Source organism: Hippoglossus hippoglossus, chromosome 24 (assembly GCF_009819705.1).
Source record: "Hippoglossus hippoglossus isolate fHipHip1 chromosome 24, fHipHip1.pri, whole genome shotgun sequence".
NCBI lineage: Eukaryota > Metazoa > Chordata > Actinopteri > Pleuronectiformes > Pleuronectidae > Hippoglossus > Hippoglossus hippoglossus.
Window position 1 is genome coordinate 5825411 of NC_047174.1, and position 26048 is coordinate 5851458.

Consider the following 26048-nt stretch of genomic DNA (forward strand, 5'->3'; position numbering starts at 1 on the left):
AACCTGACAGGAAATCAGTTTTGTGTGTCCGAACCCAACCTGAGCGTCCGACCTTTCACTGACCCATCAGGCGGGGGGTCAGAAATCCCCGTCCAGACCAAGCTACAGAGATCCCACCACCAGATTATTCAAATTTTCAGTTTTTGCTGGTGCTGACACGGATCATATAATTTGTACGAATGTATCCGATTCCACACGACCTCCATGCATCAGTTCTCATGACCCGTAAACAGACGCTAATGTGTAAAATTGGTGAAGTTCTCCTTTAAAGAGTAAAATAATTTCTAACACTTACTTTACTACGTCAACTTTACTACGTATAGGACTGTGTATTTTTTTATTAGGAAACTCAATGTCATGTTTCCACAGTAAAACTCGGCCATGGGAACCACACTGTTATCAGTGTGAACTGATATTCTACTTTTTGATGTGTACATTCTGTTTAAAATGAGGAGAACTTACCCGTATGTTGTGTTTGATGACTGTACGACAAACTCATGACATTCATTCCCCAATTTCTGTCACTTCTGTTATGTATCAGTTATTTTATTAAACTGAAAAACAAAACACAGTCACCATTTCGCCCTCGTATCAAACCATTCGGAAGCTTTATATGAAGGATGGAGTAAACGTGTCGTGTACTGTTGAACTTTACTGTGTGATAGACAAGAATCAGCAATAAACTGCTGGAAAGATTTTGCTATGAAATGTTTGGTTTTAAAAATATCTGATATCATTTAGGGATGGTTTCTTTGTGTCTTTTCCTTTCAGACACAAATGAAGAACACTGAATGAAAGCTTTCAGTTTGTTGACCTTGGATCATGGATTATTGTGCAGAGTCCCTGTACTGCTGCTGCAGTGAGAACAGAAAGTGGAGAGAGTATGACTCAGTCTCTGAATGATGTTGGAAATGAATTATTATCTATAATTTGACTGGATGAACAACATACACAGAAATCTCATGCAAAACATTCTGTCCTCGGAGATCATTCCCCTCTCAGGCATTTCGTGTCGTCTGATTTAACACAATCATTTTCTCCTGCAACATGAAAGACTTTAAATGAGATAAACATCGGAACCAAGCTACAGTAAATATCTCTTAGTGCTCAGATGCAAAGAATCTACAAAATATGAAGAGGTGATTATCTCCTGAAACCTTGAAACGCCTTCAAGTGTTAAGTCCAGTGACAGAAGCTCTGACATCCTCCTTTCAGCAGATGAAATGCTGAGTGTTCTCATACTGAGAGAACAGGAGGATGATGGGACTCTTCCTCCGTCGCCTGATGCAAACTGGACGTTCAGCAGCAGAGGTCAGGAGGTCAGCATCTGTCCCGCCTCAAAATGTCGTCTCTTGAAGGCCCCACTGTCAAACAACCTTGTTGCTGCTGGCTCCTTTGTACCTGAAGTCGGGCATGCTCCACACCCGCTGCTCCTTCTCCCTCCCTCTCTCCACGTCCTCGGACACCGTCTTGAGGTCGCTCAGCCCGGCGCCCTCGGCCGCAGAGGAGGTCAGGCCCACCGTGCTGCCGAAGGGGTTGATCTTGATCCGGGACCTGAAGTTCACGAGGGACACGCTCATGGCACGTTTGTTGTTCCACTGGCGGGCGAGCCGCTGCGCCTCCTGCTCCTCCTTCAGGTGGTCCAGAGCCTCGAGGAGGACGGAGCGGAACAGGCCCGACACCTCCTGCACCTCGGGCTCGTTGGCCTGCATGGCCTCCCTGAACCTGCGCAGGGATAAACAAAGCAGGTTTTACTTAAAGCAGCTATAATCAATATTGGACGTAGAATGTTTGTTCTCTAAAGAGCCAGATATTTTTTGAAAAGGGGGGTTGGGCAGGTTTTCTAAGTTGTGGCCAGAAAAACCAAATAGTTTGATTACCCTCAACCCTCAACCAAGAGACATTTTCCCTCAGGACCGAGCTTTTGGTCCCTATGAGATCTACAGGAGAGGTACATATGAATATATGAATAAAGTAAAACTATATGACAGTAAACTTTGTGAAACAATCATAAGTTCCACACCCTCTGGAAACAATAAGGCAACTATAGAACCTTTGATGCACACGGGTTTCATCCTTTCCACAGCTTATATCCTGACAAATGGCAGCCCCCCCCCCCCCCACCAGTGTGAGCAGCGCCCTGCAGCCAACCTCCCATCTCCCCCTCCTCCTCCTCCTCCTCCTCCTGCTGCTAACGAGAGGCGCTGAGGAGTATCAAACCTTTAAATAGACGTCTATTCCTGAGCCTGTTGTCACTGTTGAGGGCTTCTTCTTAAATGGTGATTAACTTGTTTCTGCTGCTTAGACCACACACACACACACACACACACACACGTCAACAACCCTGAGGAGAGATGATGTTTTTATCACATCATCATATCATATAATTTTTGGGGAATTCATCTTTATTAAATGTACAAATCATGATTTCATTGTAAATTTAGAACGTAACCTCACAGCCACAGGCCCCTGCTGTCACTGTCATACTGATTAAAAAGTATTTTCTAATCTTTAATAAATGCTAAAAGAAATGAATTGACTAAATGTGCAGCAGTAGTTTGACAAGAGGCTAAAGATTTTGTTGATATTTCATGATTTAAATTGCTGGTCTATGGGATTATAACGTTTCTCAATTTAGATTTAAAAAAAAGGACTGACTGCATCTTTAGAGGCATTATTCATTAAGAGATGACAAAATGTTTAATATCGTTCTGAAGAGGATTTTCTTTATTTTATATTTTCTAATCACAGCTTTACTAACTGATTTAATTAAACACAAACATTCTTCCCTTGGTGCCTGGTGTGTGTGTGTGTGTGTGTGTGTGTGTGTGTGTGTGTGTGTGTGTGTGTGTGTGTGTGTGTGTGTGTGTGTGTGTGTGTGTGTATGTGTGTTTAGCTCCTCACCTCTCACCTGCATCAACACCTTTCCAGCTGTTTCCTCACCAAAAAACTGTCAAACTCTAACAAGTCACCTGAGACGACACCTCAGCAGCTTCCTGCTCAAACAGGCTCAGAACGACTTTAATCTAGTTTTTCTGTTTGGACAAATTTACATCTGAGAGCCTCAAACAGTTCAACTTTGTCAAGGAGCCTCAACTAGAGGCAAAACATTTATAAACCTCTGTCCTATAATCTGACTTCCTCCTTCAGTTCTCTCAATGTGTGTGTACATGTTGTTGTCACCTGAGCGTCTCCTTACTTGAGAATGACCAGGCCGCAGCAGGAGGGCGGCACCTTGGAGCAGATGTCCTCCAGGCTGAGCCTCTCGCCGGTGGTGATGCTGTAGGAGGAGCGAGGCGTGCTGGCCAGCCAGCTGTAGTCCACCCCGGTCTTGAGGCGCCGGTACTCGCTCTCCCTCTCCTTCTGCTGCCTCTCGGCCTCCTTCAGCTGCCAGCTGAACTCCAGCATCAGGGTGTCGGTGACCACGTCTGCCGGGTCCCGCCGGGGGCTCCGGTAGTAAGGCTCATTCCAGCTGAACCAGGAGGCCATGGCCTGTTCCTCCTTCACAGTCCACTGATGAGGGAGAGACAGACTGAAACGATCAGACTCACAATAAACAAGATCTCAGAATATTACTCTTCAAATTTCAGAATGGATTTCTTTGTGCACATTGCTTGTTGCACACTCCTACAGATTAGATTTCTTGCTTTTACTCAACGTAATGAGATATTACTGTGTGTGTGCCTTTGCACTTTGCAGTTACACAGTTAAACTCTCATCGTGTGTGTATTTATTTACACTTGCAAATATTTGAATAATTTGGCTTCATTTGTTTGATTCATTTATTGAGCCTTAAGGGCAGAGGAGGACACACATTGTGAAGCTCTATGAGACAAACTGTGATTTGTGAATATGGGCTATACAAATAAAATTGTATTAATTGATTTATATCACATCCTCTGACATCTGGACTTATTCCCTCAAGAGAACATCTCTGCCTTTGTCGCCTCTCTGATCTTCAGGCGTCATGTTTACCATCAATACTGAGGCTTTTGTTTGTATTGGATTTAGTGATGAAAGCACATGAAACATCAGAGAGGATGACGGTATCACGCCTCATTAATTCAAAATAAAAGGTTTTAGTTTTGAATCCACCTCTTTTATTTTGGTAAGGCAACACAAAAACACCAATGTCAGGATCATAGCAGGAGCTGTTGCTGAATCAATCAATTAATTAACCAACAATAATTTTTATCAAGAACAATTCAATTAATCATCATCATAAATCAATAAGTCATCATAAATGCTGAAAAATCTCCCAGCTTCTTAGATATGAAGATTTCTTCTTCGGGATATTGAGCTACTTTGGAGAAAGGGTCATTGTTTTACAGCTTATTTATTAAAAGTCTTCTGTACCTGGACACATGTTGTATTCTGTAAACACTTAATTATCTGTTTGTATTTAGTTTCATATCTATTCTTTGAGTCCTGGGTTCATCTGTTGTTGGCGTGTTGAGGTTTTCTGATAATGAACGTGTGCAGAGGAAAGTTTCATAAGAGAAGCACCCGGTGAGATTAGTGTCGGTCCAGCTCCTCTGCAGCCGACACTCACTAAGTCTGAGCTGATTAACGCTGCAAAATGGAGTCAGGCACAGACACACAGCTACAGAACCACAGCACATTCACTGAAGAAAGAGAGGATTGGACTTAAACTCCAAATGAAAACTTCATAATTATGACTAACTCTCTCCAAACGTGGAGAAATCCCTCTCATCCTTACAAATTCTGGATCATTAGGAGACGTGTAATAAAGACTAATGGGAAAGGAATTTAAAAGCTTCAGGAACTTGCCTGGGAATAATCAGGTTTTTAAGATTTCTTCAGTATATAAGTAATATGGTGATAGATGTAGATAAATCAAACACTGAACACTAAACAGGAACTATTAATAGATAATTCTGCGTAGTTTAATTTCCAATATGAATAGAATAAAATTGGGCCTGGATTTGCAACCCACTGCAACATACTTCCTGTTCCCAGTAGAAGTTTCTAGTTGTTTAACACGAGTGAAGATGTTTAGACGTTTTAACATTTAATGTAACCTTCTCCACAGCACCTTGAATAAAATAACCACTTAATTACACCATACATTATTAATCTCACATCTTTTATCGGCCTCGAGATAAATACAAACACCCTCTGATTATGAAATATCAACGATTCACACTTCAACCCCTTCCATGAGATTTCATAACCAGATCTGCCCCTGTAGTGATGTAAGTCCACAAGTCAGTCATTCAAAAACCTGCTTATGTTACACCTATAAAAAGGGTTTCATGTCTTTGTCATCAGATGCATTGTTTAGTGTTCCAGGAGAAATAAAAAGGGTAAAAGACATGAATAATAAATAAAGATCATAAATAAGGGCTTTTTGTCCACAAAACAAATATCTGTTCTACTTCATAGAGGCTGAGGTGTTGTCTTGTTGTGTCTGACAAATAGTCCACAACATAAAGATGTTAAATTTACTATCACGTGAGCTGACGCCCAGAAAAAGCAGCACATATTCAAACTGTAACGCTCAAAATTCTCCCTTTTGCTTTGCTGAAATAACTTTAAATTGATTCATTGACAAACTAAATATTTTGCAGATATGGAGATCGGTTGTCTGAACAAAAAATATTTCTCATGAAGGAACATATTCAGTTTTTAACTTCTTTCGTTTAAATTCCAACTTCCCTCTCTGGTCACATCTATTTGGTCCAGTCTGTTGCTGTTTACTCTGATGGCAGAACTGACAATGAACAGTGAAAGAATAAAAGAAAGGATCATTCTTACCTCCTCTTCTTCTTTTTCTTCTTTTCCTTAAGTTTGTGTCGGACTCCACGAGAAACAAAATCCCAGTGGAGCAGAATCAGAAAGGTCGTCGGGGGAGCAGAGACCAGACGAGACGCTGAATGAAAAGCAGAGAGAGAAGAGAAATGGTTTCTCTCTCTGCTCTTCTGTCCTCCGACAATCCCACTGTATTATCTCCACCTCTCTCCCTCTCTCTCTCTCTCTCTCTCTCTCTCTCTCTCTCTCTCTCTCTCTCTCTCTCTCACTCTCTCTCTCTCTCTCTCTCTCTCTCTCTCTCTCTCTCTCTCACTCTCTCTCCCCATCCCTCCTCCTCCTCCTCCTCCTCCCAGGAGCCTCTCTGGCCTGCCTTTACTTGTTGCAGGAGGAGGCTGGGGGTGCCATCTCCGACGGGAGACATTGGTTCTCAGCCCTTGATGAAGTGCTTATGCAGCTTTTTACGATTCGCCGTCGCCATAGTGACGCTCTTAAGCCTTTTTGTGCACAATGAGGCTCCATCAGCGCAGAGGGAGCTGGAGAGCGATGGAGAGGCAGATAAAGAGGGCAGGGACGGAGACAGGGGAGGGGAATCAGGAGGATGTTGGTTTTGAGGAGAGGGGTTAATGTCGTGTGGCGACAGCTTTGTCTGCAAGAGGTCAGGCGGCCTGTGTAAATTAACTTGCCACAGATAATGAGTCACTGGCCCAGAGCAGACATGAATGAATTATAGGAGGGCTGGTGAAGTGCTAATTGCAGGAAGAAAATGTTTGTCAGTGTGTGTGTGTGTGTGTGTGTGTGTGTGTGTGTGTGTGTGTGTGTGTGTGTGTGTGTGTGTGTGTGTGTGTGTGTGTGTGTGTGTTTGTGTGATGGAGACGCTGCAGAGTGAAGCAGAGTCCAGATTGAATGTGCAGTCATTGTGTAGGTGGATATCAAGGTTTGTTGGTTCATGCTGTGTGTAGGTGTGAGCAACTCGATCCTCAGACGCTTCGCTCGCTGCGCATAACCTCAAAATCCTCATCGCACCAGCCTCCTCCTCCTCTTCCTCCTCCTCCTCCTCCTCCTCCTCCTCCTCCTCCTTTTTCCTTCTCTGCCTGCGAGATAAAAAAATCTGGGTGAACTTTGAACTCAGTTTATTCGCTGCAGAAGCATCAGCAGCCAACGCAGCCAACCAAAGACCAGTGTAAATTTATCTTGTGTCATTTAATTCATCGATGAAATCTTAAAAGACCTTTTCTTTAACATTTGCTTTAAAGAAAACCTGTTTTAAAGCAGTTTTAATGTAAAGTAACAAAATCCATATTCAGTTCTGAAAACTGTTGAGGCACAAAGAGGAAATTTGAACATTATGAGGAGTAGCTGGTTCATATATCAGCTCGTGTGCCAGACGGTTCTGCTGAATGTTTTTATTAAATAGATCGAGACCTGAGATTTTGTCCCTTATCGCACTGGAAATCACCTGAAGAACGGATCTGTCTGCAGCCAGAGGAGGAGCAGCTACAGTGAACATAGTGAATCTACTATTCTTAGCATTTTATTTCATATTCTTAGGTTGAATTCTTAGTTAGAATACAGATTTATTTTTCTGTCATCCTCTACACGCAACTGCTTCTTGTAATTTCACCTTCTGATCATTCTTTACAGCAAATTAAAAATGTTTACTTGTTGTTTCTATGGAAATAATTGCTGCTCTCTAAAGAATCATCATTATTCACAAATAGATTGTCTCATTGTGAGCTTCTCTCGTGCCCTGAATTAATGGCGTTGGACTGTCAGGTTCTCAAACATCTGAATGGCAGATATATGTCTCCTTAATTAAGTTTCCCCAGTGGAAAAAGATTTATGAGCTATTCACGACGCTGTTGGCTGCACCTAATAAATCCTCTATAATGTAGATCTAATGAGAAAGTGGTATTGATCGGTCTACACAGCGTATTATATCTAAATTTACTGTCTGGCGGCTCTAAAGAGAGTCTTTATGTCGTCCCTGACCTTCCTCCTCTATAGGCTCATTCTGCAGCACAGCCGGGGTCTACACACGGCACATGAAGTACACGAGGCCACTGCTTCCTCTGGCAGGGAGTCAAACTGCACTCCAAGTGAAAAGTGGCCCCCACGCAGAGCCACTGTGACACGTTTTTAATCTGAATGAGTAAGTATCCAGACAGGGCGAGTGAGGCAGGCCTCCTCCATACCTCCGCTCGGGGGTGACAGATGGGCAGGTATAAACTCTCCCCCCTGTAATCCAGACAGATGGTGGCGCTAATCCTCTAAAGTGATCCCCCCCCCCCCACCATCAATCCCATGTTAACCTTGCTCAGCCAGCAGCCGCAGGGGCCCTGACACCCATGATGTTGTTAGGTGGAGGCTCTTTTTTGCAGGTGAGCTGTGGATGGTGGTGAGACGTGGTCGGTGGGTTCTGACGCACAACGTTTAAAGCTTTCAGACTCCTGACCTCACATCATGTGATGTGATCACACGGCTCACACAGTCTTATCACCAGGCAGGTGGAGGGTCCTGCACTGGGGCCTTTCAGAGGGTGGTCACTGCTCTTAGTCACATACAAATCCAATAAAACAAGATTTGTTTCCCGGAATTCCCCTTGATTTCATTTCACTGTGTGATGAATGTGTTGTTGCCCTTGTTCCCTCCTTCTTTATTACTTTCATCTAACACGTTTATCTTGTTGCTGCCTTAAAACAAACAAGCATTTACGGTAATAATTTAAAAAACACAATTTCTATGTAACTATTCTAATGTATATTCTTTATTTCGTCATTTATAACTTTAATTGTTGAAGGAAATACAGTTTAATTATAAGCTCTCTGCTGGTATTTTCTGTGAATTACTCTTTAATCTACCCTTTATTAATGCTGCTTATTGGCCTCTACAGCCTGATAATCATTCCTAATATACATACAATAAGTCACTGTAGATAATGATAATATAACTAGTACAGAACTCCACCAAGGTCGAACAGTCACATGCTTTTCTAGTTCGTATAGTACAAATATTAAAGAATTAAGGCATTAAATAACCTTTAAGGATTTATTTGTCATAAAACTAAGTTAAAGAAGATAGATCTGCACCTTGATCTGCAATGAGTTCTTCCGAAAATGTAATCCTTCGCACAAATAAATCATCCAACAAGTGAAAACATAAACTCATTGGCTGAGGTTAAAAAAAACAGTGTTCAAAAGGTAGTTTATAAAACAAGTTCTTATTTTATGCAGCTATTCGTCAGCATCAACAGGGGGCGACACATCCCTATATATCCAGGCTTCACTCTCTTTAGTGTCTTTTTTTGTTATGATTAAAACAAACAATAAAACAGCTCAACAACAGAGTTTGTGTAAAGTTATTTTCTTTGTCAGTAAATCTCCTTCATGTTGTTCTTACGCAGTGAAGATATTTGTGTCGTTCTCACACACGAGCTGATCCTGATAATCTGAGGTGATGAGTCACAACAGACAGTGAGTCAGCATCACGTCCAGAGGAGCCACTGACTAGTCAGAACCACTGACACAGGGTGACATCGTGTGGCTGTAACAGATCCTGGGACCTGAACACTTTCGCTTTCTGATCAGTTCAAGTTTGGAAAAATAATTAAATCAACTTCAGCCACTTTCAAATGTAAATTCAGAACCCTGCTGTTCTCATGAGCATCTGATTAATTTACTAATAGACTTATTTCCTTTATGTAATTTGGAGTTTATAGCTGTTATTCAGGTTCATCTATTCGTGTTTAATTTGATCTTATTTTAGATATATGTAGATAGATGATCTATATTGATCCCAAACTGGAATATTCCTGAACAAAGAAGACACTGCTGGAACTTGAACCCAGGACATCCTGTTTAGTAGACAGGCATAGACATTTTAAATAACCTTTATTTAAACAGGTAAATCCGTCACTTATTAAATTGTCTTTAACATAAATCCTGTGACCTGTTTCCTGCTGAAGCTGCTCCAGGGTTTATTCATCACACAGACACACCACTAGATGGTAGATTTTCTCTGTTTTAGCTGCTGAGAGGCTCTGCACAAGGAGCTGGTTCTTTCCATCCCAGTTGGTTGAGATAATAATCACCTCAGGTGGTGGGAGCTGAGCGCTGCAGGTTTGGGGTGGAGGAGCAGGTGATCCTGGGCGTGCAGGGGGAACTTTTGTTTTCAGAGCTCATGCTTCACATTCTCCAGATGAAAAGCCTGAAAAGTTCAATCAAATAAACAACACGGGCCTCACCTACTGCGTCAATATTAACACACAAACACATTCTTTACTGGGAACAGGGGGAGCAGAGGCCTCAGGAGAGAAGCTGACACACATGTGAGGAGATGAACAGATGCAGTGACGTGTGCTTCCCAGTCGACACTGGGTTTCACTCCATGTAGACGTCTGTGTGCACGTTGAAAGACAACCGGGGCCTTTGGGGTCCTCCAGTGAAGAATCAGGCAGTGAAGTGAAGACACACACTGAGCTGAATGTCGGCTTTGTTTGATCGTCAGACTGGTTCACATGGAGCACACACTCACACACACACACACACACACACACACACACACACACACACACATGTCAGGCCCCTGTGCACTCCACACTGAAATGAAGCGGGGAACAGTCACATGATGAGCCGTGCACAAAACACTGAGACTGACGAGGTCGATTTCAAGGAAGCAGTTTGGGTTTGTCTGCGTTTGCATGTTTTTCCTGTTTCCCGTCTGTAGGGCGATGACTCTTTTCTAATAAATGCTATGTTGGACGTCACAATGCTAACTGCTCCCACTCACTGCTATAACATCTTATAATCAAACAATGATATACATTGTGTGTTGTGAATATATTTTACATTTAGATTTGAGAGGATAGCAGCAGCTTGTGGCTCAGAATCTTAAATGAAATAGAATGAGAGGGAAGAAACTATAAATTCACTTGTTCTGTAGTAAACTTCTGTCCTACTGACCTTTCAGAAAAATACATTGAACCCATTTAGTGATGTTGAATTCACTTGTTTCTTTGGTGTGTCCTGCAGACGTCTGTGCTTCCTGCAGGAAGGACCCCTCCTCTGTTGCTTTCTGTCCTTTTCTCTACTTGTCAGATGATTTGGAGTTTGTTTGTTTTTGAGAGTTTGTCTTTACCTAAGTCACAGGTCCAGTGATACAGGATAATTTGTTCTGTACCAGCTGAAACACCTTCAGGGGGGAAGTTATGTGATCTGTAATATTGTCATATGTAAATAAAACAGACTTGACTTTATCATCAATCAGCTTTAGATAATATTTTAAGTTCATTTTGCCAACAATACTTTTTTGGATTATGAATGCAGGACCTTTACTTGTAATGGAGTAATTATTTTACTTCAACAATCTAAATATTTCCTCCTCCACTAATTTATGACATATTTATTTGCTTATTATCCGTCTGAACATTTCAACGCAGGAGTAAAAGTAAAGGATCTGACTTTTGGGCGAGGATTTCACAAGAAATGTGAGAATATAGTGATTAGAAGAAGGAAAGTGGGGGGGGGGGGCGATTTCCTGGAAACAAAAGAAAAGAAGGATTATCACAATAAAAATACGTCCATCAGAAGGTATTAACAGCTTAATGTCGATGTATAAAGCTCTTTCACTATTTTACTTCCTGCGGCTCTACTGCTGCAAACTAGCCTAAAAGGGAGTTCTTCATATTTCACGTACACGGCTTCTTCCTGTTCTTCTTCCAATAAACATCTAGTAAAAAAAAGCCCCCTTGCTCTAACTTTGTTATGTAATCCAGAAGCTGGGCAGTAACCAGCATGTTCTTTAACATCTGAGTGCGAGTGGAATTGTGCTGCCCTGTGGTGTGGCTGTATAGGGAAGGAAGTTCGGGGCAGATCACATGAGCCTAGTGAAAAAAAAAAAAAAAAAAAGACTCTGATTTGCTGACATCCCCTTTTTCTTTGGCCTTTGTCCAGCGTCACATTTCACCGGAACAGGACTGTGGACTCCGGTCGGTGAATGTGCAGTGGGAGCTGAATACTCTCACAGCTCATTATGGTCTGAGCCGCTTGATAAGCAGGTGTAAAGAAACAGTAACGTGATGCTCAACAACACCTGGTAATGAAGGTGAAGCATTTACAGGCTCGTATCTGGACACAGGGCCGGGTAGTAAAGGATAACAAGTGGTCCAGGATTACATGATTAGATTCCAAAAAGAAGTAACTACAATCAACCCAGATTTCATTAGAAAAAAATGGTAATATATATTCTTAGTTAACATGATCTCCTTTTGATTATGTCTTTAAATTATGGCAATTAAAAAATGATTAACCTTTTTTTCATGATAACCGGCGTTATTAGAAAAGCAAGTTTGACATAAAGCATTTCTTTGATACGCATTTCAATCTGTGGCGGGGGGGGACATCAAAGCAGTGTGGAGTCAAAATGGAAGTTTCAAGCAAGTGATTAAAAAATGTAGGATAACAAATCAATTCTTCTGGGGACGGTAAACCTGTCCGCTCACAATCAGATTGAATGAGACGTATATTGTTGTCAACGTGCCAAATGGGTTTGTTGACGCGTTTCTAGCACATGACGGATGCAAAACAATAAATTAATCTTGGAAAGACTTACTTGTGCTGTAAACAAAATAATCAATGACATCTGCAGTGATATCCTGCCTCCTGCCGCCTGAAACCTGGACACCACCTCTCACCTCAATATCCCCGACATTTCCTTGTTGTTGTGAACACGTCTGACCCTGACAAAGTCCAGGGAAATGCCCGGACAACATTTTCAGGCATTTTTAACTGGATCAAACCTGTATAACCAGCTGCCAGTGGCATCATCATCATCACTACCATCAGACATCAACGCCTCGCCAAAGAGTTCAGTGTGAATTATGTTCAATATTTCCATATGGCCCTCACAGGATGCCATAAAAACTGAGATAGGCCGAAAAACTGTATTTACAATTTTTTCAATAATTTAAACGTGTTCCTCTTTATATGTAGTAACACGTTTCTATCACGTGATGTATGTAAGTCCAGTGTTCACTGGCTCCTGTCTCTGCTGTGTAATGCTCAGCCTGTGTGTCTGCTGGGTGGTGTTTTGTACAGGTGATGTAAAGTGAGCTTATCAGAGCTTTACTGCTGAAAACAGCTGCCTGCTGCGGCAGCTCAAAGGGGGAAGAGGGAATCAAAGCAGTGACGCTGCCGCCGTGAAAAGAAAAACAAAAAGCTGAGAGATGCTGAAACACAGAGCCGAGGGGAACCAAAACTCTGTGGATGAGACTTCTTTCACGTTCTAAAATCTTAACCAGAGCAATCTTAAGCAACAACTGAAAGAACAAGAAGAGAAGTGACACACTTTATACAAAAACACATTATATAAATTTTATCCCAGTTTTCCCTGCTCACCCAACTGAGTTCAGATCAGCGAGCCAGCTTGCAGTCAGATCGTCACTTTGGCAGAGACGGCCCGAGGCCTCAATCCCCGCCTGCTTCACGGCCATATTGCGAGAGCAGATGGCTGAAAATATAATGAAATGAAAGAATAAATTCCTCCATGAAAACTGGAGTTCCCTTTCCAATGCTGGACGTTATCCCTTAAGCGCAGGAATCGCCAAATGACTGGCTAATTGAGTTAGTCCGTGTTTCAAGGCTGTGTGTCTTTGGACAACAGAGCAAACTGTCAGTTGCGTGAGAATCTCCAGTTTGTCCCAAAGACTCTGTGATAACATTATAAACCCGACAAGCATTTTGTCTCTTTGTCTTCGTCCGTCACTTCAGGGCAAAGAGCAATCAGAGGCAAAAAATGCATCTTTAGCCACTTTGCTATAGGCTCCATCAACTCTCAATCACAAGACTAGAGATTATTTTATTTATTTATTTCCTTACAGCTGCTAAAGTGGCTAAACACCAATATAAGACAACTTTATATGTTTTGTGTGGGACAAATCGTCTCTTTATTGTGTGATTTCACCAGGCAGACGTGTGTGTATACGTGTGTGAGTGTGAGAACATGAAGAACAGATCAGATGTGTGTTGTGCTGGTTATAGAAGCATCTGCACTCCCAGCAGTGAGTCTTCAGTTTTCTGTATTCCTCTTGTCAGTTACTGCGCACATCCTCGTGATAACGTGTGTGTGTGTGTGTGTGTGTGTGTGTGTGTGTGTGTGTGTGTGTGTGTGTGTGTGTGTGTGTGTGTGTGTGTGTGTTGGTGGGGGGAGGGAAGAATACAACAGCAGCGTTTGACTGTGTGATTGTTTCCAAAGACGACCATAAAAATCTGTGAGCTGGAGGAGGACGACGACATCAGGGGGACAGAGGAGCAGCAAACACCTTATAGATAGATAGATAGATAGATAGATAGATAGATAGATAGATAGATAGATAGATGGATAGATAGATAGATAGATAGATAGATAGATAGATAGATAGATAGATAGATAGATAGATAGATAGATAGATAGATAGATGGATAGATAGATAGATAGATAGATGGATAGATGGATGAATTTTGTTCATTCTAAGTTCATTAATTTAAAGTCAGGAGTATAAGCAAAAATCTGAAAAGTCAGAATTAGAAGAATTACGAGGACAAATCCTGAACTATGAGCCAAAATATAATATATACATATAAAAAAAAACATCCTGCCAATATTTAACTCTTGTCTTCTGATGACATGTGATGTAACGAGCTGCAGCGGTCCTCACGCTGAGAGGTCGAGCAGCAGATAGCGGCTGATCTGTGCATATGGAAGTTCATATAACAGGTGTAAAAAGATCGCACTTATCTTATGAAACTTAACTTATCTTAACTGTATGCAGATTACACATTCGAGGAAGGGGTACAGAGGGAGATGGAGAGATTGCGCTCGTTGCGTTGATCTCCTCTCGTTTGTTTGCACTCTGTTTATCAGCGAGGAATTCATTACTGCTGGTTGAACCCACTCAACTCCGTGATCAAAGTCTGAGAGGCTGGTGGGGGAGGCATGACGCTGCAGCACAGGCTATCAGTGAAACATTAACCCAACAGCTTCCTTCCTCCACAGTGCCTGCAGAGGAAACACATGGTTATTACTTATCACTCTCTCTCTCTTTTTATCATACAACAAGGATTCAAAACACTGCACTCATGTAAGCACGCCCTCTCCCGACTACACTCAGTTCTGAGGTATCTGGATTATTTCTATTCTGGCTACTTTTCTATTTTTAATCCTCAACATGAGAATTATCATTTTCTCTGCTCAACACGACACTTATCTGCATTTATAATTCATCTCACAGCTCTACCTTCTTTGTAAATTAATATTTCAGATTTAACGTGGCAGGAGATCATGAAATATTGATATAATCAGCTGTAGGATTATAGGATTTCTAATGATGTGATGAGATCCCCCAGTAGACACCAAGAAGAAAGTCCCTTCTCTCAGGAAACTCCTCTGGAAATCAAATAAAAAAATGATTAATCGTTGGAAATTATGAATTACTGAACATTTGATGAGGAAAACCTTTGAGTTGTGCTTGAAAGCTCCAGAAAATGCCACCAAGTTGAAGCCGAAGACCAAATCAGTCTCTTGCTTCAACTAAAGTAAATGACTAGTTGAGTTTTCTTAACCATAATATCTTTTAGAGTTATGGATTAAGGATCTATGAGGACTTCCTGCTCCACCGCTGATCATCATCATCATCATCATCATCATCATCATCATCGTCGCCGTCAGAGAGCGGGTTAACATTCCAGCCCTCCTAAGCTCTCTTTGAGACGTACAGGTTCTTTTGAGGGTACAAACCTGCCATGTGGTCAGATTAAAGCTTCTGCGAGGACTGTGGGACAGGACACAGATTACCAAGAGATTCTCTTCACTTTCACTCTGAGCAGAAATAAGTTGGACCTCCCTGTTTGTTAACAGCGTGCTCATCTGACTCCCGCCTCAGATCTCCGTCATCAGTGGGTAGAACATCGCTGCTGACCAGAAGAAGTGGGAAGGATACTTCACTTTTTGTTTTAATTGTATGATGCATGTGTGAAAGTAAGAGCAAAAACATGGACGCTCGTCCATTTCCCTTCCCACCACTTTGGTCCAGACTTAGATATTTCAACAGCTATTGGATGCATTATCTTTACATTTTCATTTGTGGTACACAGAGGATGAATTTCCGTCCTTTTTCTAATGAACCATAATCAATTTTTCTAATTTCAAAGGTATCCCAGGAACTGATATATAATGTATAATTTCTAAACCCTACTATACATAATAGAAATACATTAATAAAATGTCATTCAAATCTGAAGTCTTATCATTGGTCATTGCTCCACCCTGGTCAGTGTTGATGACTTTATCCGCTCTCAATAATGACGATACTTCTAACACATTATTTCTATTGGTTAGTGATACAGAAGTACAGAAAGTTTACAATGAACCTTTAAACACAGATGTAACAGTGAATGAATGCAACCTTTAAGAAATACAGGGAAAGATTAGAAGAAGTGGTTCTAATGGAGCAGAAAAATCCCCCCACAACCCGAATCTGGTAAAGGAAATAAGTGAGAAACCGTCAAATAGAGGAAGTAAATCCATCCAACCTGAGTCATCAGTTCATCTTTTCAGCCAGTGACTGACAAACACAAAACCATGTTGTTCTATGTCAAATGAGTGGAAAGGTCAAAGTTGCTCTTTGGTCAATGTGTCAGGGTTTCAGTTCCATATTTCTTCACTTCTTCACTGATAGAATCTACACATGTATGAAAACAACACCGGAAAGATTTACAAAGATAAAATACAAAACACACAAAATCATCTTCACAGGTGATATATTAGTGTTGAATAGAAAATCTGACATATTAGTATAACAGAAAAAAGAGAAGGGATACGTATCTTATTTACAGTTTGAATAACAGAATCTGACTTTGGGCTCATTTCACTCTCAGCTCAACACGTGCACCATCATTAACATCAGGCACTTTAGAGAATCTTCTTCTGTAAATGTTCAGTTCAGTCCAGCTCCTGAACTGATTGTATTGATTGTATTGACGTTGTATTGACGACGGCAGCAGTGACGCCCCAGTCTTTGTTCTATAGACGTGGAACACTGGACTCGTTCTCTAAACAGAGCTCAGAGGTCAACGATCGCTTTGAATGACTCTTTCACTGTCACTTTCAATCTCCCTTTTTTCTATGAACAGGACAGAGAGTCTCAAATTGCTTCCTAATCATCACATGTCTCTATTTACATACATTTTATTTTCGCGTTAAATATATATGCACCATACCTTCAAATATTCAGTTCAGTGCTGATGCTAACATTAAATAAGAGTTATGTCTAAATTACCAATTGTTTTGTAAAGAAATAAACATCATGGTGTTGTGTTTAGTTTTAGTGTTGTTTACTTCAATGAGCAAAAGGGCCCAATGATGTCGAAGATTAATTCTAAATATAGCTTACATTTTTATTTTATTTCTCAAATTCTCCAATAATCTGCTAGGTTTTATTTTTTTTAATGGGTTATTGAGCTTGAAAAAAAGAAGATTTATTTTGATCTAGAAAATACAAAAGCACTAAATCTGTAAATGCTTTGTTTTTATTGGACGGTAAAGAAACATGTGAGCTTGTGGCCAATGAAGAAACCACATCAGCGACTAGTACACGAATCATCAAAGTCAACAACAGCATCTACATCTCATTGAGTGTTTAATGCTGAAAAAGATGTCTAGCTCTTGTACACTTCAGTAAAACGGTGACACGTGAGAGGCCGACTGGGGCTACAAGGTTCATCAGGACGCTTCTTTTGCTGTATTGTGTTCTTTGTTTTGTACGACTGCAGAGTTTTAGCTTACGCATGTGGCTGCGCCTGCTGCTAACGCTGTGCTGGCAAAGGTGAATCTATTATAGCGGCAGTGTGACCTTTCACCCCCAAGTCCAGTGTCCCCCCCCCCCCCACACCCAGCCCCACGTCCTGTTCACCCAGAGACAAAGCTAGAGACAGATGGCCTGCTGCAACCTCACACACACACACAATATATACACAACTTAGCGTAACACTAACACATCAGCTGGATACAGGACTGTCAGTTATGTGATATTTTAGTGTTACGGAGCATTGTCCTGTATGAATAAACCAGAAATTACACTTTTTTTAATCGTCTTAATTAGCAATTTGTCAAGTTTGACAAGTTCATAAAGATAGTGAGTGAACTTAAAAGGGTTTATTGGCATTCTGGGAAATCTGTATATTCCCTCTCTGGTAGAGTTTGATAAGAAGCTTTATTACACTAATAAAGTTTCTGTAGGTTAATATGAAGCTACAGCCAGGAAACAGCTAGCTTAGCTCTGTCCACAGGTGATAACATCAACTTACAAGCATGTCTTAAAGGGATGGTTCACCGAAAAATTAAAATTCACTCGTTATCTCCTCACCGCTCTGCTGATGGAGGTGGGGGGGTCCACGAAACACTTTTGGAGTTTCAGGGGTAAACAGCGTTGCAGCCAAATCCAAGACAATTGAAGTAAATGGTGATAGATTCTTCAAAAAACACAAAATGCCTCCACTCTGCTCCTGTGGTCTCATCCAAGTGTCCTCAAATTTCACTCGAAACGATGTCATCTACACCATGTTTTTACTCTAAATGTCCTCTGATGTCCTCGTACCTGGAGCCATGTTCACATTCACACACACACACACACATTGCACAAGCATGTGACAACATCAGCGAGAACCCGTGAGGGCTGCAGTTGCATTGAATTTTACTTTGAATTTATCCTCATTAAAGTTGTAATAGTTTGTTATTATGTGCATTTGATGGGACATTTGCATCACCTGACAATTTTGGGGTTTTACAAGCCCAAAAGATAAACCAACATTGTATGTAACTTTATGGGTTTTATGAAATAAAGCAATATATGACCAGGATCGATTAGACTATTCTAAAAAAGGAAATGATGCACTCAGGCATGAAAGCATCATGTCATTAGACCTGCTCTTAGTTATGCTGCTATAGGTCTAGAAGGTCGGGGGACACTTGACACTCGGAGCTTCTCTTTCCAGCTTCTCCTTCCTCTTCTCAATCGTTATCACATCAAAGAAATTAATATCTCATCAATACATGTTACTGACTTGACTTCTTCCCCGGAGTCCCTTTGCCTTATCGTCCGCAGATCCAGGGCCGCAGCTGTGGCCACATCGTGGATTATGATCTGTGGATCGCATATCAGAGATCGTAATGGTGGATCCAGTATAGCGGATTCTGTATCGTGCTGGCTGATCGTGATAATAATGGCGGATCCTTTATCGTGTTGGCATCTGATAATGGTGGTGGACCACGATCGAGGTGGCAGCTGATGGTGGATCCTAATGGCGGCAGTGGACAATAACTGTGGACTATAGTGGCATCCGATCTTGATGGTGGATCATGATCTTGCTGGCTGGTGACCATAGACTATGATTGCAGCAGGACTGCTCGATACATAGTATTTCTCCTCAGATACTCGACCATTACTGACATTAATCCACCAATTCATTGACCTTCAGTTATGCTTCAAAATGTTTACCCCTATCAATGCTGCTAAAACCTTTATCTTGATGTTCTCCTTTACACTTGACCTCTATTGCACTTCTGTCCGTCCTGGGAGAGGGATCCCTCACATGTGGCTCTCTCTGAGGTTTCTACGTTCTTTACCTGTTAAAAGGGTTTTTTAGTAGTTTTTCCTTACTCTTGTTGAGGGTTAAGGGCAGAGGATGTCACACCCTGTTAAAGCCCTATCAGACAAATTGTGATTTGTGAATATGGGATAATCCATAAACATTATTAGTATGAGATGGTGTTGATGATAAATGAGGCCCAACCTGGTACATCAAATGAAGATATGAGCTGTGGTTGCCTACAGACCCATTTCACTGGTGTTGAAGCTCTCCGTCCACATAAAGAGGGACATGGGGTGAGCAGGCCCGCAGCACTGAGGAATGCTGGGTAGAGCCCCGTGCTTGTTGTCTTTGGAATGCCCCCGGGCCTCTTACATAAGTCCCCTCAGACTGGCTGCTGCTGCTGCGACAGCTTCCCGCTGACAGTCTGCAGCCTCACCAGACTTCCACTGGAGCTCAGCCGCAGACCTGAGCCAGCATCCGCGTCTTCACACCGCAGAGAGCAGCTGTGAAATGCTGTAATTATGGATTTATGTAGCTGCTGCTTGAGTCATTCACGCTTTGTACCTCAGATTTACTTCAGACCATCATGACTGTTTAGACGGTTTAGAGGTTTTGTAGCTGGACGGACGACAGGAGCCGCAGCAGATGTCCTGTTGGACTTTCACACCACATCAACACCATGATGCTATTGTGGTTTTCAGTGACACACTATTAGATTTAAACTCCCAATGCGATTGTATGAGACGGACAATTTATGAGATTGGGGCTTAAAATGAATCTTTTAAAAATTTTCTATGGACCCTTCTAGTTTCACAGGCTGGGTAAATATTCAGCTAATTACTTACTAACCTTATTTCTCTTGCTGTATTACAATGTAAAATTAACCCACTAAAAAAGTCGATTGTACTACACGACCAGACGACCATGTACCCAGCTTCTTTTAACAACTTTTTAATCTCCTTTACATTTCTATGGGTAAAGGCGATTTAATAGGCAAAGGTCACCAACCGATACGGCTTTGTTGACACATGGTTTAAAGTAATGGTTTAAAGTAATTAAAAAATACTAAACTTGAATCACAACACAAAGCAGTTGAAGTTCAACTGTAGCTCTGTCCACAGCCAACACGTTTTCACGAAACCAAGTAGGAATAATGCAAATTACATCTTTGGGTTCATAAACTGTACCAAACAGTCATATTTTTTATTTCACAATGACACATTGGACAGGTACTAATATACATATATATGTATATATATCAAAAACACATCAGCTGACATGTCATATCTAAAATAAAAAACAATTATTTTGTTTTCAATTTGCACATCTTAAAGAGTCTTAAAAGACAAAGAATAAAAGTGAACAAACATTACAAATGAAGAACACATCAAAATACATTTTCCAGCACATATTTCTATATTGCATACACATTTAATCGGGAGTGGAAATTGGAAATGCATCAATGGATTATCTTTAATGATATCTGTGTAGACGAGGGAAAATTCATACTATGTTAAAGGCCACTAATGGACTTTACTTCAGCAAAAAATAGCCTGCTCCGCTGCCCAACAGAGGGCAGACAACCAGTATGATGATTCATTCCCTACAGTAATGAATAATGTTGGAGGATACCAGCAGGTACTGGTAAGCAGCCACAGGAGCTCTGAGTGGAGCTCTAAAAAAGTCGAACACCAGGTCCCAGTTTGGTCATGCACACTTAGCAGATCGTTCTGGAAATATAAAACGCCCTCAGCGTGGATTGTGACGAGGTGCCGCACACATTCATGAGAATCTTCAAACAAAAATCAAAAGCCATCATCTGAAAGTGTCCAGTAAAGATTCACACAGAGAGTAGTGTCAAACTGATGGCATACAGTGCTCACGTATTCACAAAAGACCCGACCCTCTGGCTTGCAAGACAGCAAATTCACGATTGAACATGTAGTTACGCGACAGTGCCATTGCGAGAAGTTCAGTTACATCGCGTCTACTATACTTGATGCTATACCACAGCAGTTCTGTATCTAAAAGGCAAAGTGTTGATACGGCTTCTGTATCCAACTCATTACTCTAATTAAAACTCAGTCAAGGCCAGAGAAAAAGTCTGAAAAAACAAGATTATAAAAATGTCATATTTGTAAAACTGACTACAGCATAGATGATCAGTCAAAAACCTCAGACAGAAAATGTGCTAAAATGTTTCTATCAACCAGACTAAATATTACAAACAGCCTCTACAGAGAGAAATAGATTATTTCTAATAACTTAAATACTTAAATTATTATGCAATACAATACTCTTCCATTTGGGGCCAGAGGGTAAGAAAATCGATCTACTCAAAGCCGACGCAAAAAACAAGACGATAGGCTCTTTGCCGACAGGTCCATAGGCTAAAGGAAACCACCTAGTGATGTGTGCTCTGACTTGCATGTATTGTGTGTGCCCGTTTGGTGGAGAGGGCGTCTCTCCGATCCCGTCGGTCCTGCAGTGAGAAGCTTTGGCACAGAAACACCATGAGAAGAGGTGACGCATTACAACACGGTGTTAATGAGGAACACTCATGCAGGACTCGCTCCAGTCCTGGAGGAGATAAGGTCAGTGAACCCCGACATGCATTGCCACCACAGTACCAGGGCAACAGACAACAAGAGACGGGCCAAGTGGCTGGGAGGGAGGGGAGGGTTTGGACATGAGGGAGGAAGAGGATAAAAAGAATGAGGCTGAAATGCATAAACAGAAGGTTTTGGGAGGGTTTTACAAGGAGCGATAACAGAGAATAAAAGGTGATGGAATTTCTTTTCTGTATCAGGGCGACTCTAGAGCAAAGAGATAACCACATCCTGCAAATGACAATGACGATGAGATCTGCCCAAAGTGGTCGTTTCACAGCCTCTCCTCCATTTCTCTCTGTCCCCTCCATCTCAAAGAGATGACTCCACCTCTCTGGTGATGGTAACCTCCGGCTCTGACAGCGGGACCACCTGAAGGCTTGCAGGCAGCTCTGCGACCTCACTGATCACCTCCAAGGCAGAAGCAGCACCTGGCTTATAGTCACTGTTGGTCTTCTTGTCAGAGCCTGGGTTCTGTTTGTCGGCAGAGCCGCAGCACAGCTTGGGAGCACACTGAGTCCGACAGGAGAGCTCACAGAGGGAGTCCCGAGACTCAGAGTTGAACGTGACGAACTCTGGTTGGATGGTGGTAGCGTGGATACCCTCATTGTGAAAGAAGTCCTTGATCCGTTTGGCAACCTCCATGTAAGATGTGGGGTCATGGCACTTGATATGAGCTGTGGCGATGATGCGGCTGCCAGCCAGCTGCCAGATGTGCAGCTCGTGGATGGCGAGCACACCCTCCAGACCCAGCAGCCGCTCGTTGAGCCGGTGCATGTTGATCTGCTTGGGCACGGTCTGCAGCAGGATGAGGGCCGACTCTTTGAGAAGCGGGTAGGTAGTGTACAGCAGGATGCACACCATGATGATGCAGAGAGTGGGATCCAGGTAGAGGATCCAGCAGGGGCCGGCAGTCTTCATGGAGGCCAGTGTTTGATTGAAATGCTGGTCCGTATGGCGGACACATGGGTTGTAACACTCCGTATCATCTTCGCAGGGCTGCCACACAAATATGAATATTACAGCATTAACAACCACGATGACAGAGCCCAGGGCGTCGCCCAACACGTGTAGGAAGACACCGCGCATGTTCAGCTGCGATGAAGCGATGTGGTCCATGTCCTCAAAGTTGGGGTTGCCATTCATCTGCACATCTATGTTGTCTTTACAGCTGATTTCTGCAGATAAAAAACCAGGAGGTTAGCTAAGTTTACTGTGACGGTTAAATAATCAACTGAACTTTGACACTTAAGATACTAATGAAGCATTCAAAATGGATTCACAGGCAGCACCGGGAGTGCAACATAAACAGATATGAGAAATTAGAGAAAAACAAAACAACAACAATCACATTGTGGAGCCGAATCAGCCGTCTACGAGGATGATGTCAGCAGCACGGGTCCGTTTGAAACAACAGAGCCACAACGCAGCTTGTGATGTTATCAAGTGACCCATTCAATAGGCGAGGTACTACAGACTATTTACTAAGAAATACAATCTGTTAAGGTGTGTTTTTCTATTTGCCAATATTGTTCCAGCTTTTACTGTGGAGCCACAGCCATGTGACTGATTCTGTGCTGCAACTGCTTGGGGCTACAAACAGGAGAAACATGCCAGGGAGCCACGGAGAACTCCCAACACATGGGATCGTAAATGCTGGAAAACACACTATAATAATAATAATAATAATAATAATAATAATAATAATAATAATAATTCACATTAAGAAGATTCAGTTATCACAGAGGTAGCATACACAGCCCTGGGAGGGAGATGGCACCTGAGCAATGGCTGCTCACTTCCATCCCGGGACTCTACGGGCCATTCATCAGCCGCTAATGGTGCTGCTGGGGCTGTCGGCTCCATGGTTACACAGATGTCTGACCCAGTAACAGTGATCAGTGCATGGGGGGGGGGGGGGGGGCAGTCTCCATTTATTGGGGGGAGGGGGGGGGGTGTTAACCCTTCAGTGGGGACGGTCTCTCGTTGATTATGTATTAAACTTTTCACTCACTGACACCAGAAAGAGTTGGCTCTGTGTGTTACTATGGTAACCACATACCACAACATGACTGGGAAACACTGCGTTGTAGATATTGAATTGTCTCTGGGGTGAATTCAAACACAATGTGAGGAGTAACAAAAAAAAAAAAAAAAACAAGATCCAGGATTAAAACGATTTCACACCAACAAGTTTCAACTTGTCAGAAGCTGTTCCTCCGCTGAGTCAGACAGGATCTTCTGCGTATCTCTATTTAGAAAGTCAGCTGATCGTGGTCAGTCTTTACAAAGCCTGAAACCTGAGTCTGTTACAAAGGATAGTGTGACACAACAAATTAATGACAGCAGACAGATGTGATTTGTAGAGTAAACACTAAAAGGCCTGGACACTAAGGGTAGGGTGTCCCGGGGGATACGCAGGAGATGTCAAGTATCTGTGGACTGTTGTGCAATCTGGACAACCAACAATGGAGATAAAGTCTGGGACATTCTGTCAGAGTCTCTGTGGGACACAATGGACTTCGGGGGATTGGCCTGTGCTACACATGTGAAAGATAATTCAACACAAAGAGGGCAAACACAGCGAATTTAGATCATGATTGTAAAAACACACAGTGAAGTGAAATGAGGCTTAAAGTTTCCGTCCTTACCATTCCTCAGTGTCACGTCCCCCGGGCTGTTGTGATTTGCCACCAGGTTGTTGGTCTCCTCTCCCGAAGACCCGTTCCCAGCCTTTTGGCCACTTTTGCCCTTCTTGTTCTTGCCCCCGTGGCCGTGGCCCCCGTGGCTGTGGCCGTGGCCTCCGCCGGCGTGTCCGCGGAACAAGCAGAGCCCGAGCAGGTTGACCAGGAGCCCCGCGGCGCCGACCCCGGCCACCACCTCCGGTCTCTTGATCTCGTGGGGCTCGGTGAGGCGCTCGACCACCTCCAGCACGATGGTGAAGCACAGCGCCGTGAGGAAGACGGCGTTCACCAGAGCCCCCATCACCTCCGCCCGGATCCAGCCGAAGGTGTTCTTGTTGGTCGCGTGGGTCTTCTCGGCGAACCGCACCGCGACCAGCGCCACCACCAGCGCGATCACGTCCGACAGCATGTGGAAGGAGTCGGAGAGCATGGACAGGGACGAGGTGAACCGGCTCACCACCACCTCCACGATGAAAAACCCGAACGTCAGCGAGAGCATGCAGAGCAGCCGCACTCGGTTCGGTTCGCAAGCCATCTTCGCCCGGTGTGGAGTTCAAGTTTGATACGGTTCCTTTCTTCCGAGATCACCCGGAGCCCCAGCTAGCTAGCTATCCGGCTCGACTCCAAGCTAACGGGGGGGGGGGGGGGGGGTATGCTAGGTGGCTCCCTGAGACAATACGGTCGCTGTAAACAGGGTCTTCATTCACTGCTGCTCTCCAGCGACGGTAGCATCCCTCGTCCTGTGCCGTGGACAACCGCTGGGGAGGTGGGGGGGGGGGGATTAATCCGTGATTCGGTGTTGGTTACCGGGTCGGTTCGCCTCCGTCGTCACCAGCACATTCCAGAAACGTTTGCCGACGAGCTGGTGTTTGCAGACGGTTGAAACTTTGCACCCGAGCCGGTAAACTTTCCACACGGAACCATTGACTGTATATAAAGATGGACGTAGGGTCCGTGACGTCACACGTACCCATACATGGGCAAAGAGGAGGAGCGAGGGGGCTAAGGAGCTAGGCTACATGCTAGGCGCCCCGAGGGGTTCCTATTGGTGGAGAGGTTACGAGCAGGCATCTTGATTGGTCGGATTTTGCCAGTGGGCGGGGCAAGCGAGAGAGACAACGGCGGTTGCTACGTACGCCGACGGCAACTGAAGTCTCGCGATAACACACACATAACCGATCTGTAAATCTATTTATTATCTGTCCACTATTCTGGAAACTTAATGTGTTTTAATTCGTTTGTACATCTAACACACACCTTTTTATTGTTCTTTAATTTCCTATTTAACATATATATCTATATTTTATATTCAATTTTATTTATTAAGGGAAACAATGTCTAATAAGAGTGTCAATGTATCATAA

At 42.8% G+C, this 26048-nt stretch overlaps 2 protein-coding genes across 4 annotated transcripts; both read right to left on the minus strand.

Moving 5' to 3' along the window:
- Positions 1-23: 23 nt before the first annotated feature.
- Positions 24-5992, minus strand: rd3 (retinal degeneration 3, GUCY2D regulator). 3 transcript variants are annotated; one of them, XM_034580537.1, is made up of 3 exons: positions 5779-5992; positions 3200-3501; positions 24-1725 (listed from the first exon to the last, which is right to left on the minus strand). In XM_034580537.1, the coding sequence occupies exons 2-3, from the start codon at positions 3487-3489 to the stop codon at positions 1368-1370; spliced, it is 648 nt and encodes a 215-aa protein (XP_034436428.1). In that variant the 5' UTR covers positions 3490-3501; positions 5779-5992; the 3' UTR covers positions 24-1367. The 3 variants fall into 3 exon arrangements, with proteins under 3 accessions (XP_034436428.1, XP_034436427.1, XP_034436425.1); XM_034580536.1 differs by having other exon boundaries at positions 3200-3547; XM_034580534.1 differs by having other exon boundaries at positions 3200-3513; positions 5779-5991.
- A 14566-nt stretch (positions 5993-20558) lies between these two features.
- Positions 20559-25665, minus strand: slc30a1a (solute carrier family 30 member 1a). The gene is made up of 2 exons (XM_034580529.1): positions 24652-25665; positions 20559-23178 (listed from the first exon to the last, which is right to left on the minus strand). Exons 1-2 carry the CDS (start codon positions 25217-25219, stop codon positions 22313-22315), a joined length of 1434 nt encoding a protein of 477 aa, XP_034436420.1. The 5' UTR covers positions 25220-25665; the 3' UTR covers positions 20559-22312.
- Positions 25666-26048: the final 383 nt, after the last annotated feature.